Consider the following 14,917-nt stretch of genomic DNA (forward strand, 5'->3'; position numbering starts at 1 on the left):
GCGAACTACGGTCCAACCCAGCATCTCCCACCCTACAGCGGCTCAGGAAGTTGGGGATGACACGGAAACGGGCACAGAACAGGAGACTACATCTCCTGCACACAATTCTTCCACCTCCCTAGGTGAGGCGATTATGCCACCACTGCCTGCTTCGGTAGGCGATTTCAGACAGTTCCAGGAACTGTTTAAATGGGTTGCCCAAAGCCAGGACATCCCATTGGAGGAAGTGCAGACAAACCAGCACAAGCTGGTAAAATATTACAGCCATCATCTGCCTCCAAGATCGCTCTCCCCATCAATGATGCCATCTTGGAATCAGTAGAGACATTCTGGCAGACACTGGTCTCAATTCCGCCAACATGCAAAAGGTTGGATAAAAAGTATTGTGTCCCTGCAAAAGGTGCAGACTTGCACATTGCCCATCCACCTCCAAACTTCTTGGTAGTTGATGCCACTAACCAATGCGGCAAGCAAACCCAGTTTAGATTGACACCACAGGCTCGACCTGTTCGGGTGCAAAGTTTATTCTACAGGCACATTACAATTTAGAGTCGCCAACTATTCCGCCTTGTTGGCAAAATAGGATTATGATAACTATGGGAAATGTAGCTTGTTCACAGCAGAGTTCCCCGAGGAGAAACAGTCACAATTTCAGGCCATTGTAAACGAGGGTCAACTAACTCATAGCCAAAACAGCCCTCCAAGCATCCCTAGACATCGTGGACACGGCAGCCAGTGCCACAGCCTTAGTGATCCTGGTTGCAGGCCTCTGGCATCTGTAGAGAACTACAAACAAAAGTAGAAGACCTACCTTTTGATCGAGAAAAGCTGTTCTCAAATAAAACTGATGAGGTGCTCCACTCAGTGAAGAACTCTCGGGCCACTCTCTGCACTCTGGGGATTTATACCCCACCTGCAAAGAGAAGAAGGTACCAACCTTATCAGAGACCCAGAGACTCCTCCAATAATCGACAGCAACAATGGCCTTACGATAATCAACAGCAACGCTCACAGCATCGGAGAGCACTTCAATCCCAAGCGCCAACTTCCCATTCGGCTCTTCCAAAACCACAATTTTTAAGTTTTGGTCGAAGGTTTGAACGACCTCCCTCACCAGGCAGCACCTATACGCAATCCATTCCCATGTTTTGGTCATCGCCTTTGCCCATTCTGTCACATCTGGGCCTCAATAACATCGGGCCAATGGGTTTTAGAAATAATCCGTTCGGGATATACCATCCCGACCACCTACCCTACCCCCTTCTCCATTCCTCTTCAGGGACCCATCTCATGGCACCTGTTACGACAAGAAGTCGATCATCTTCTACAACGAGATGTCCTGGAACGAGTGCCTTCACAATACAAAGGGAAGGGATTTTACTCCGGGCACGTCTTCACTACCCGCCGGATTGGCGGGTAGCAATCGGTCTATCGGGGATCGACTTATCGCATCTAGTGAAGACGCGATAAAATCGATCCCCGATGGCTCTGCCGTCGACTCCGGAAATCCACCGCGGCAAGAGGCGGTAGTGGAGTCGACGGCGGTGCGGCAGCGGTCGACTTGCCGCCGTCCTCACAGCCAGGTAAGTCGACCTAAAATACGCCACTTCAGCTACGCTATTCACGTAGCTGAAGTTGCGTATCTTAGGTCGACCCCCCGCTGTAGTGTAGACCTAGCCTCCCATTATTTCTTGACCCAGAAGAAGAATGGGGGAGGGAGACCTATCTTGGACCGCAGAAAGCTCAACAAGTTCATACGCTCCCAAAAGTTCAAAATGGTCACACTCGGCACGATACTTCTAGCGCTGCAACAGGGGGACTAGTTTTCAGCCCTTGACCTCAGCGATGCTTATTTCCTTATCACCATTCATCCCGCTCACAGAAAATACCAGTGATTCACAGTAGGACATGAACACTTCCAGTAGAGTACTACCATTCGGCTTATCTACTGCTCTAAGAGTTTTCTCCAAACCCTACCGGTAGTTGCGGCATATTTACACAAACAGGGAATAGTGATCTTCCCTTACCTGGATGATTGCCTTCTCAAAGGACCAACTCAACATGAAACAATGGACACAGTCAAAACCACTATCTCACTATTCAGGGATCTAGGGCTCCAAATAAATGAATGAAAATCCACTCTAATCCCAGTCCAACAACTGGACTTCATTGGGGCACACCTCGACGCCATAGAAGCCAAGGCATCCCTGCTCCAGACCAGATTCACAACTCTGACAAACTTTATCTCAGAGGTCTGAGTCAGCCCTCAAATACCTGCTCATACTGTCCTGCAACTGCTGGAACACATGGCAGCCACAACATTTGTGGTGTGACACGCAAGCCTACATAGACGCTACCTACAGGGCTGGTTAAGAACGATATACATACCCAGCAAGCACAGCCTACACAAACAACTTGCAGTACCACTCAGCGTCCTTGACTCTCTACACTGGTGGACAAGACCAGAAAATGTTTGTATGGGCATCCTGTTCCAACAAGAACCTCCATCAATTGTGATCACCACAAATGCCTAGCTGATAGGATGGGGCGCCCATATGCATCAACACACGGTTCAAGGCAAATGGTCTCCTGCGGAGACTCAGTTACACATCAATCTACTAGAGCTACGTTCAGTCCGCAATGCCTGCAGGCATTTCCTACCTCATATAAAGAACTAATCTATTCGCATTGACAGACAACATTGCATGCATGTTTTACATCAACTGCCAAGGAGGCACTTGTTGATACTCGCTATGCACCGAAGCTATGGAACTGATGCATAGAACACAACATAAACATTTCGGCTTCCTGGCTATTAGAATGCGACGGCGGACACGCTCAGCATGTAATTCTCCCGAGACAACGAATGGGAGATGAATGGGGGAATTTTGAGATCCATTTTCTGCTGGTGGGGCACTCCGCTCATCGACTTGTTTGCATCCCCAACGAACCGCAAATGTGCAATGTTCTGCTCGAGAGCAGGACTTGGACCCCGATCACTGGGGGACACTTTTCTCATCAAATTGGATGCACAACTAATGTATGCGTTCCCACCGATTCCACTGATATCACGTGTGATACACAAGATATGAACAGACAGGGCCATGGTTATCCTCATAGTCTCGACATGGCCTAGACAAGATTGGTACGCTTACCTGATGTGCATGGCGATGTGCCCCTCGAGCTCTCCCTCGTTGTCCGGAACTGCTGTCTCAGCACAACGCTCGCACTCTTCACCCAAATCCAGAGATAGTCCTCCTACATGGTTCCATCATGATGAACTAGCCTGCTCAGAACAAGTTAAACACTATTACCGAGCGCTCAAAAGGAGACGCAATATCCACTCAGAGGTTGTCTAAATGGATCTCCACATGCCTTCAAAATTGCTATCATATTCGGAACACAGATCATCCTGTGCACATCAGAGGGCATTCTACTATCCATTTCAACCTCAATAGTGTTCCTACATAATGTTCCAATACTAGAGATTTGTAAGGTGGGCACTTGGGCCTCCGGCCACACATTTACTGAGTGCTATGCAATCACTCATGACTCCAGGGCTGATGCCATAGTGGGCCTAACCGTATTCACCTCAATGACTCAAACGAACCAGAAGTCCCTCCTGCCTTCTGAGGGGCACTGCTCTAGAGTCACCTAAAGTGGAGCACCCACAGGGACAGCACTTGAAGAAGAGAAGGTTACTCACCTTGTGCAGTAACTGAGGTTCTTCAAGATGATTGTCCCTGTGGGTGCTCCACTACCCACCCTCCTCCCCTCTGCTTTGGAGTTTGCAGTTGGGACTCTGCAGTAGGGAAGGAACTGGAGGGCTCGGGTCATGCGTGCACTAGGCGCAGCACCAACAGCACTGTGAGACGCCTACTGTGCACGCGTGACCCGCATGGACACTGCTATCGTAAATCTCTGATCAGTGCTGGAACGCACTGACACCTAAAGTGGAGCATCCACAGGGACACACATCTCAAAGAACCTCAGTTACTGCACAAGGTGAGTAACCTTCTCTTCTTTGCTAGGAAACACTGGGGTTTCCCTGTTCAACTCTCATAAATATTAGATTTTAAAAAGTTAACTACAAGCTAGATTATTCCATCAAGAAAACTGACAACGTATATGGAAAGCTGCTCCAAGTTAGAGTTTAAAAAAAAAAAAAAAAGGCTTGTATGTTATGTATCTATATAAAAGTAGTTGTTACTTGAAGGAAACAACAAAGCTGACACTTTTTTTTTTTTTTTTAATGGTAGGTTTCTTCAAAGACTCATCTCCACGCGATGGAGAAAGACCAACTAGCCCAGCTGTTAGAAGAAAAAAACTCTCTTCAGAAAATACAAGAAAATAGGATACTCAATCTAACTGAAATGCTTGTCACCTCCTCCTCGTTTACATCCCAGAAAGATCTTAAAGTAAGACTGAGTAATTATTCAGGGTCACACAGGACACCTGGGAAATCTTGACCTATAACTGGAGAAGGTGTTTTGTGCGTTTTTCCTTAGATCTGTGAAATATAATGAAGAGTGGTCCTTTCTGTAAAGCTTATGAAATGACTAATCTTTAGACTTTTGGTTGACACTTCAGTACAGTGTCAGGCTATTTAGCTGGTGTTGCAGTAAACTAGCTATAATAAGATGCACAAGATGGCCTAGTGAGTAAAGCATAGGACTGGGATTCAGAAGAGCTGAGTTCTAGTCTTCACTTGGCGGCCTCTATCATAAGAATTTATCCGAATCTAGGTGAATTACACAATCTCTTCCTGAGTTACCCAGTCTGAAATGAGGATAATTTTTTAAGTAACAGGATTGTTGTGAGGTTCAATCCATTGTCTGTAAAGTTCTTTGATAACTGGTACAAGAAGTAGTTTTGTGGAAAACAAACTGCTTAGCTGAACCTCAATTTTGGAAAAAACTGCAATACAAACAAAATCACCCCTTTAGTTATCTGCTTATACTGTTAGGGGAACAACGAGGGGTAAAATGAAGGAAAAGTTACCTTTATTATTAATGCTTCACTTGACTGTTATTATTCTAACATGACTTCATTTGTGTATTCTCCCCTTTCAGGCCAAAAGAAAAAGAAGAGTTACTTGGGCCCCTGGGAAAATAAATCAAGGGGACATCAGCTATTTCGCAAATTTTGAAAAGCTAAAGCCAACTGATGCCAAAAAAATGAAAACATTGGCAGAGAAGCTTCCAGAGATGGAGGATTGTGAGTACATGTTTGGGGAGAAGACACTAACAAGGAAACTTGATTTAGAAGGTGCTCACTGGTTATCCAAATGAAGACGTTGAGATGGGGAGAGAGCTCTCCAATATAAATGGAGCTTGGAGTAAAAGAATTTACTCTTAGCATAGCAGCTGTACTGGATGATACAGAGCAAATGAATTAAAATAGAGATACTGCACATGAATAATAACGAACTAGAAGACTTGCTTCTAGGTTTCCTGACAAAGGGGTAAAAACAGCACTCCAGTGGGGCAAATAAAAGGTAAAAGTAACCGGTGATGTTCACGTACTTGGCTCAAGGAAATTCCTTAGCCCTGTCTCAGACTTTCAGTTGCTGTCTATTTCAGAAAAAGGGCAAAAGCCTAGACCCATGGTGTCTCCCCAAGAAAATGCACCCAAAAATGGTCCATTTTAAGATTAGCTATATATTTCGGGTACTGACAAATCATTCTTTACAACAAAGGGTCCCTGTCAAAATTGCTGAGTTCTTTTTTTTTTTTTTTTTTTTTTTTTTTTTTTCAAAAAATCTAAACCTCTCAGCAGGAATAGGTGAATCCATTGTCAACATAATCAGAACCACAGTGGTCAAAAACCCACAAGCCTCATTAGAAGGGCAGAGGTTCACCCCTTTCTTCCAGAAGGCCCGAGCTGGGGATAAGGGGTATACAGGAGTACTTGGACAAAGTTGTTGTTCACTGGAACTTGTTCCCTCCTGCTTCCCCACTCCCCCCAAAACCCCTTCTAGGATGAGCACACCATTTTAAAATTATATAATTCTTTTCCCCCTTGGGTTTCCTCTAAAGGCAATATTTTTCCTTACCTATAATTCTTATCACTTCATAACAGAGAATCCATTGGATTTTCCTCTCCTTTTGTTAATATTTGTTAGCTTACAGGATGTTGGGTATTGAAGACTGAACTGTGTGGCATAGTTCCAGGCCATTTATAGAAGGACCACATAGGAGCAAAAAATTCTATCCAGTTAGCAGTATTTGCAGATATGGCTACACAGTATTTGATTATGAACTGATAGAATCCTTTTTGTGAGAAAACAAATTTTACCATCATGGACAAGTTGCTGTGTTTTGTTTTGTTTTTAAATGCACATATCTTTCTTTTTTTAGCTATGTTTTCAGAGTATTCTGAATATGATTATCTGTGTCTGCCTACCCCTGATGCAGTCTCAGAAAGCGAATGGAATTCTGGAGCTAATATGAACTGGGTAACTTTCAAGATTGATAATTTAATACAAGATCATACACAACTGAGGGAATTTATTTTTATAATTTTTTCAGTCTGCAATCTGATCTGGCCAAGCTGATCTCTTTTACAAGATCAATTATGCTTCCTATATCTCTAAACATTATACTAACAAATGTTGTTGTCGTCATAATGTGGTTGTTAAAAATAAATACATCTTAATTTGAGGGTTTATTTTATTTATTTCAACTCTGGCTACTCATACAGTACTAATTTTTTTAAACTAAGTCACTCAATCTTGTAAAATGGCTAACAGAAAGCATTTCTTTTTCTAGAGTCAAAAAGACTTTGCAGATTCTGTCCAACTCTGTGAAACACTAGCACTAGAAAAGGTAGGTCAGCTCAGTGTCCTAATAGAAATCAGCTTAAAATGCAAGTAAACCCTCTTATAACACATCACTCCTCCTTTTTAAGGATATTGCTAGAAATGAGGTGAATGTCCTGCAAGCTAACTTTGACAACCTAGTATTAGAAAATGAACAGCTGAAATTGGAGATACGTGAATTGAAGGAGAAACTGAAGGAAAAGGTAGAAACAGATGAATTTGAGGAACTGGAAAAACAAACCCAAAAAGACCATGAGGTAAGATGTTAAAATCAAAGTTACAGCCTGGTAAGATTTCTCTGAAAAATGAGGTGAAGTCTGTTTTCAGAAGTGTGTAATATAAGACCTTATTCCAAATGACATCATATTGATTACCAAGGATCATGACACAAAATTACAAACTATGTTCAGACTAGTTGAGGGATTGTGGAATTTCAACTCTAGGTCATGGAGAAAAATTTGCTCCAGTTTTCTGACCTCATTATGCAGGCAAGTTCAGGGTTGCACTCCTTAACTGAATTTCAGCTAAATAAGCTGTTTGTAATTTGGATAATGTCGACAGTAAAAATTGAATTTACTAATCTGCACTTCACATTATTTTGGATTTTTGTCAAGAGTGCTGTTGTCATTAAAGTTAGTAAACAGTGCTTTCTAAACGATAATTTAATAAAGTTAAATATTTAACTCAAACATCTTGAACAGAAGATCTTGCTTTAGTGCATTTCTAAATGCACGACTTGTATAGGTCTGACTTATAACTATTCAAGTCTTGTTTTGTGAATTAAATATCACTGTGAGACTCAGCAGTAATATCTGTAGGACATGGAAATGCTTGCTTTTGCTGCATGATACTATGTCAGCAAAGAAACCTAAGACAAATACTTCTATGTACTGGGAAATTATGTAGTATAGAACAGTGTTTCTCAAAGTCGGGCCGCTTGTTCAGGGAAAGCCCCTGGCGGTCCGGGCCGGTTTGTTTACCTGCCGTGAATTAGAAGTCAGCATCTTCTACACCAGTGTTTCTCAAAGCCAGTCCGCCGCTTGTTCAGGGAAAGCCTCTCTCGGCCCGCGCCGCTTCCCGCAGCCCCCATTGGCCTGGAGTGGCAAACTGCGGCCAGTGGGAGCCGCAATCAGCCGAACCTGCAGATGAGGGAGGTAAACAAACCGGCCTGGACCGCCAGGGGCTTTCCCTGAACAAGCGGCGGACTGGCTTTGAGAAACACTGGTGTAGAAGATGCTGACTTCTAATTCACGGCAAATATGAAAATATAAAATCACTTATGTTAAAGGTCAAAAGTAAATCTTGCTTGATTCTTGCCAGCTGACTACAGCTGACTGCTAATAAAAGCATCTTTTGACAGTTGTAAAACGCGCTCTGAGGATTTTATTTCTTGATTTATTGAGGTGCACAATTTGTGGTTGGAAGGAGGGAGTGAAGATTGAGCTGCTCGTTGACAGTAAACTGAGGTTGCTATAAAAACTGCATTTTCCCTAAAAGTTGCTGAAATAGCTTTTACTAAAAGTGTGAACCAATGTTGTAACGATGGGTTTTATTGAGGAGACAGTCTCCATATCTAAACCTTTCCCTGCAGTCTTGGGAACCCAAACTCAATAGCAACTGAGCTTATAAAAAAATTACTTAATCTTAAGGATTGAATTTCACTTCTTAAGTTTTTCCTGCATGAATCACTTATTTTGCATCACACTGCATCCTGTGTTTGGGCTATGGCAGGTTGAGGTATGCTGAAATCCTTGTTAAACTATTGGGAAGCTGAAGTAAAGGGCTGTGACTTCATGCAACTTTTCTTTCTGCCTTAAAGTGGATGTAATGACTTGTTTCATAACTATAGTAAATAACATATTGTCTTGCCAAACCCTGGGGAAAATTTAAGGTAGATCTTGCTTATTTTCATGGTGATGGCAACTAAAATTAATGGATGGGTGCTTTCTAATATCCTCTGCAATTTTGCTTCAATTGCTCCACAGATACAACTAATACATGAAATTACCAACTTACAGAATATAGTTAAAAATGCTGAAGTGTACAATGAAGATCTGGAGGTGAGCTTGGCTGATGGTCTTGCATGTAACACAACTGGATGACTGTATAGAATGAAATACATAATTTTGTATATATCAGATCTTAACCTTCTAACTTTTTTAGTAGATAAAATAATTGGGTTCTGAGCAGTTTTGCTTATGTGTGTTTTATAATTGTTTTTTGTTAGTGAAGTTACCTGTAAAACCAAATTGTATACTTAAATTGTTCACCTGCTTATGCTGCTTTTCTCTAATTCTTTTTTTCAGACTGAATTAAAATCAAAATTGGAACAGCTTAAAGAAAAAGAAAATCAAGTAAAGGATTTGCAGAAATATGTGGAAGAACTACAGAAGGCAGGCATGGGGAAGAAAGATGTGTCTTTTTCAATGGTAAACTTGAGTTCTCCTCTGATTTTTAGAGCTAATTTGGTTATAATAGGAGAGACTGAACTCCTTCCAGAGGGGAAAAATGACAAAAGCTTAGAAATCTACTATACAAGAGCTGATTATTATGCTGACTACTTATTACTCATCAACACATATGAATTTTTGCTGGGCAAAAACAGTAACTCCTCACTTAACGTTGTAGTTATGTTCCTGAAAAATGCGACTTTAAGTGAAACGATGTTAAGCGAATCCAATTTCCCCATAAGAATTAATGTAAATGAGGGGGTTAAGTTCCAGGGAAATTTTTTCTCCAGACAAAAGACTATATTTTTTATAGATAGATATACACACACACACACACACACACACACACACACACACACACACACACTATAAGTTTTAAACAAACAATTTAATACTGGTACACAGTGATGATGATTGTGAAGCTTGGTTGAGGTGGAGGAGTCGGGGGGGAGGGGGGAGGGATATTTCCCTTACTGCTGAATGATGAACTAGCAATTGGCTGAGCCCTCTAGGGTTAACTCTCTCACTCTATAAGGCAGCAGGAATGGAGGGAGATATGCACCTTTCACCTTTAAGTACACTGCCTTGTTAATTAGATCAGCTTGCTGAGACCACAGCTGCTGCAAGCTCCCTCCCTCCTGAGCCCTGGTGTGTGCCCCCTGCTCTATGGAAGATGGGGTAAGTGGGGTGCAGGAGGGAAGGGGACACCCTGATATTAGCCCCCCTCTTCCTTGCCTCCCCCTTGTTCAGAAAGCAGGAGTCTCGGGGAGCAGCTCCAAGGCAGAGGGCAGGAGCAGCACATGGCAGTGGGGGGAGGGACAGCTGCAATTGCTAGCCTGCTGGGCAGCTACTGCACAGGGAACTTAGGGGAGTGGGGAGCTGATAGGGGGGCTGCCGGTCCACCATGGTTCCAAGCCCCCACCAGCTAGCTGCAACGGGCTGCTCTTCCTGCAAGCAATAGACAAAGCAGGCGGCTGCCAAACGACGTTAGAAGGGAGCATTGCACAACTTTAAACGAGCATGTTCCCTAATTGATCAGCAGCGTAACAACGTTAACCGGGATGACTTTAAGTGAGGAGTTACTGTACAATTCATACTGCATATATCAGTAAATGTATCTAAGAAAGATTACTAGATAAACTGCTATGTGTTCTATTTTTCGCAGGAAAAATTTCCTGCTACTATGGCACTTAAACACAACAAGTTCGCTAGGACTCTTAAAACCAGTATGATACTTATTTGGCTACGTGGGAATCCTAACAAGATCATAGTTGCTTTATCATAGTTTCTGGTTATTTGTGTTTAATATCTGTCTCATTCTTACAGGGAGACTCTGATAAACTACTTGATGAAATTCAACAAATGAGTAAGTCTCTCGTTGATACTGAAACTGTAGCCCTGGATGCCAAGAAAGAATCTGCATTTCTCAGGAGTGAAAATCTTGAGCTAAAAGAGAAAATGGCAAGTAACTTATTATTTCAGCATAAGTGACATGCTTCTGGCTGTATAAGAAACTGTTATAGAGGCTCTCCTTGTTTCAGAGAGACTAGTCAAGGAACAAATCTGGAAAGACAAGACTCAGGGGAAGTTACTAGTTAATCTCCCTTGTACTTGTTTTTTATAATTGTGGGGCTCCTGGATAGTAGGACTTCAGGAAGAATTTGACTAAGGAGGGTAGAGGCCTGGCACACTGCGGCTGGATGGGTGTTCCATGCTTGGGAGCAGCATGAAAGAAAGCAAAAGAACAGGAATGGGAGATGGAAGCAAGGGGGGCATTGAGGCTGGTGTTATTGGTGGAGCAAAAGGGGGGGAATATAAGAAGGTGAAGGCAGAGGTGTGAGATTTGAAAGTGAGGATAAGGACAAGATACTATAAGGGGCAGGATAAACAAATGGAGTGACTTTATAGGGGAGTGAAGTGGTCTGGGCCTGAAAGATCAATTTGTTCAGAATGCTACAAATTTGTGGGGACTGACACAGGTATCAAGCTGGAGAGGAGGCTACAGTAATCCAGATGGAAGGCAAGCATTAGTACCTAGTACATAAAGAAAGACCTGATATTTGTTAAGAGTTGATGAAGAAGCAACAAAACTTTAATGACCAGCTAGATATGTGGGGAGAAGTTAAAGATAATACTGGACAATTCTGAGAGATCAGGAAGATGGTAGTATTGTCAACAGCAGTGGCGAAAGGAGCTTTGCTTACTATTTAATGCCTAGTTTAATTTGTCACAGTACTTCTGTGACTAGAATAATCTTTCTCTTTTCATACAGAATGAGCTCTTAAATGGTTACAAGCAAATGGAAAAGGATGTTCAATTGTATCAAAGTCAATTAGAAGCAGGAAAAGTGAACTACAAAAAAATGCAAGTTGACTTACAGAGAGAGCTACAATCTGCCTTTCAAGAAAACACAAAGCTAACCTCGCTCTTGGAGGGTAAAGTTCCAAAAGGTACTGTTACAGAAAGGCTATTCTGAATGACTTAGTAGATCTCCCCACTTCGTAGTGTTTTGACATAGTAACCTATACAAGTGTACATTAATAGTTTGGGGGGGTTTGAGAGGGGAGGGGAAGGTATAGAGCAATAGCTATTGAGCTTTACTTCATTCAAGTATTTAGAAGCTTCATTGTTCACCAGCTTGGGATCACTGTTTTTTCTGATACACATCAACTGCTTAAAACATTCCTATGTTCAGCTTTTCCCACACGCTTCATGTGACAGGATTTTTGTGTTACATACTGCAATAAACAGTGAAGCTAAAGTTTTTTTTATATTTGGAAGAAGTTGTCTTACAATAATCTGGGATTGATCCAAACAACTAGTGATAAAATAACTAATTGGCAGCCTGACCTCCTCCTTCATTGTCAACAAGTCTCATTTTAATCAGTCCAAAAAGTAAATCTGTTTAAAACCTGGTAATGTTCTCTCAACCAATGTGTGCATCTTCTGCCTATTAAACAATCAATGTGGATCTCTTCCCCCTTCTTTGGAGCTTTTTATTAATTAAATCTTTCAAACTCTAGATTTGTTGTCTCTTGTGGAATTGGAAAGAAAGATAGCCGATTTAAAAAATGAATTGGATAAAGTGTTAGAAGAGAACACAGTTTTACGAAAGGAAGTAGATACATCATCAGAATTCAGATCTCTACCTGATAAAGTTGAGATGCTACAGAAACAGGTAAAAATTCAAAACCTCTTGCTCTAATAATATGCTGAGATTATGAAGGCCTTACACTAACTCGACAGTATCTGTCTGTATGTAATCTCCCAGACAGAAAAATGGGGTTGGGGGAATGGGGGCATGCATATAGTCCATGACATGAAGGGAGAATGGGGGACCCAGGTATGGGGGAAAACCAGGGCATACAGACCCACCTGTGGGAGGGGAGCTTTGGGGAAGGAGGGGACATATAGAGCCCATGGTGAGGAGTGGGGGAATGGGAAGAAGTGGAAAAAAGTGTGCACAGACCTGCTGACATCGGGGGGACTCTGGGTATGGGAAGAACGGAGAATGGTGGGGGGGTAACAAAACCCCTGGAAGGAGGAGATTGTGGGGAGTTGCAGAGAGTTCCTGAAATGGAGCGAGATAGAAGGCAGCACACAGGCTTGTGGGGTGGAATTGAGGGATGCAAGGAGGCTCTGTGGTGTGCAACAAGCTCATCCTATGGAAGCTATGAAGTGTGTGACACTATACAGACACACACACCCCTTAAGAACTTAAAGTAACAGGTCATCTGTGCATGCATGCTGCTGCTTAAGTGGTCTGCATATATGTTAAAAATATTAAGGTTGTTCTGACTGCCTTAGTGTATGCATTGGTGACTAGTATATGAAACTTTCTAGGGAGGCTCTTAAGCTTAAGACAAGCCTTCCTTTTTTCAGATGTTTTCTTACTATTTTATACTGAATTTTAGAGGCTTGGTATATTGGTGGAAGGTTACTGGATAGCCATTCATACTGTCAAAAATATCCCAAACCTTGATTAGAACAAAGGTAGATCAACCAAATTGATAACTTTTTGGTTTTGGGGGGGGGATGTTACATTTATTTAATATTTATATTTCAAAACTTAAATGTGAAGTCATCCAGTTTTTTCCAAGTTCTAAAACACATTTTAGTGACTTGTCAGTAATCCATAAAACCATTGGACTGCCCAATCCGACTTAGGTCAGGGTTGAGGTGGGATTTGGAGCTTTGGCTTAGTACCCTAAACTTAGACATGCCATTCATGACCCTGAACAGGATTCCACTGTCTTAGATGGGAATGAAAGGACTTCTTTATCTTCAAACACTTACAAGTCCTTAGAAAAGCCATGTAAAGATAAATTCCTTGAGCTATATTTAAGGGAAGGTTAGGCAATTGAAACCTGCCCAGCGACTTTCATGCCAGGAACTGGATTTATTTTCTCCTGGATGATGTCTTAGAAATGGTTGCACCAAAGACACCACTAACAAGGTTAGACATAGTTATGATATTTGGTTTGGTATTGGTTGAATCATCTAGTTAACTGCTTCTTTGCTGCGTTAGTGAGAAGGTTTTAATCTTTGATGTCAGGCATCTTTTTATCACCTTTTGAATGTTGTGTGCATTTGCATTTCTTTCAGTTTATAAGTAGAGTATACATGCAGCAGCCAAACATGCATGAAAACTGACTACATATATAATTCATTTTGTTTTAAGGTTTTGATATAATATACAACAAATGCCTTGGTTAAGTTTACATGCCAAAATATGCACTTAAAAATATCCAAGGCACATTTCCTCCATAGAATCCTGATCACAAACACCCACCCCATTAAGTCTTCTAACTTTAATAGCACAGTGATTACCAAAAAGTCCTCCAAATTAGAGAATAACAATAGGCTATTGTACCTATAAAATCTCTTTAACAGAATATTTATAGAGGACTCCCTAATTAGGAATATCCACCTAAATTTCTGAGACAGACATGTCTTAAAGATATTTAAAATATATATCTGGGGGCAGCCCAAGGAATTTTTAAGCGGTTAGAGAAGGGAGTTGAAAGAAGCAGGTTTTAGACCCCATTCTTGTATGCATTCTCTTTCTTTTTTTAGTTTTGGCTGTTGCCTGGGCAAAATGTAGTTTCATAACCATTTACTGATCTGATACAGCTTTCATCAGCCTATTTTCATTTCTTGCCTTTGCATATGGGGATGTAGCTACTGTAGTACATGCACTAATATTCCAGTTTCCTTGGCAGATATTTGAAAAATCAGAGGAACTGTGTTTATTAACATCAGAAAGAGAGAAACTGCTCTCTGAAGTGTCTGATAAGGAGGCTAGACTTCAAGGCATGACTGAAGAAATCAGAATATCAAAAGAAGACCTAGCCAGTACCCAACTGAAGTATGTACAGGCTGATCAGGAGTACCTAGAGCTCAAAGGCCACCATGAAGAACTTGAGCAAAAGTGGTTGGCTGCATCTGGAGAAAGTGAGCAAATGAAACACCAAGTAGAACATCTATCTGACGAAGCCCAAAAGCTTAAAACAATTGTGGACAATGTGAGACTAGAGGTTAGTGCCTTCCATCTTTGTATGGAATAGTCACAGAACAACTCACTCATAGTAAAGTCCTCCTTGAGAAACTCTTAAACTGAAGTTGCACAAATATACCTGTAATAGCT

At 41.7% G+C, this 14,917-nt stretch overlaps 1 protein-coding gene across 1 annotated transcript in view; it reads left to right on the forward strand.

Annotated features, from left to right (window-relative positions):
- CENPE (centromere protein E) overlaps positions 1 to 14,917 on the forward strand; it is an 82,777-nt gene that overhangs the window by 21,754 nt on the left and 46,106 nt on the right. The window contains exons 13-23 of the mRNA XM_065405362.1: positions 4,260 to 4,418; positions 5,073 to 5,217; positions 6,360 to 6,457; positions 6,771 to 6,827; positions 6,910 to 7,077; positions 8,806 to 8,880; positions 9,127 to 9,249; positions 10,597 to 10,731; positions 11,543 to 11,720; positions 12,294 to 12,448; positions 14,493 to 14,807. Of these exons, the coding sequence (XP_065261434.1) occupies positions 4,260 to 4,418; positions 5,073 to 5,217; positions 6,360 to 6,457; positions 6,771 to 6,827; positions 6,910 to 7,077; positions 8,806 to 8,880; positions 9,127 to 9,249; positions 10,597 to 10,731; positions 11,543 to 11,720; positions 12,294 to 12,448; positions 14,493 to 14,807 (1,608 nt within the window). The remainder of the gene's footprint in view (positions 1 to 4,259; positions 4,419 to 5,072; positions 5,218 to 6,359; positions 6,458 to 6,770; positions 6,828 to 6,909; positions 7,078 to 8,805; positions 8,881 to 9,126; positions 9,250 to 10,596; positions 10,732 to 11,542; positions 11,721 to 12,293; positions 12,449 to 14,492; positions 14,808 to 14,917) is intronic.

This window comes from Emys orbicularis, chromosome 5 (assembly GCF_028017835.1).
Source record: "Emys orbicularis isolate rEmyOrb1 chromosome 5, rEmyOrb1.hap1, whole genome shotgun sequence".
In the NCBI taxonomy this organism is placed as follows: domain Eukaryota; kingdom Metazoa; phylum Chordata; order Testudines; family Emydidae; genus Emys; species Emys orbicularis.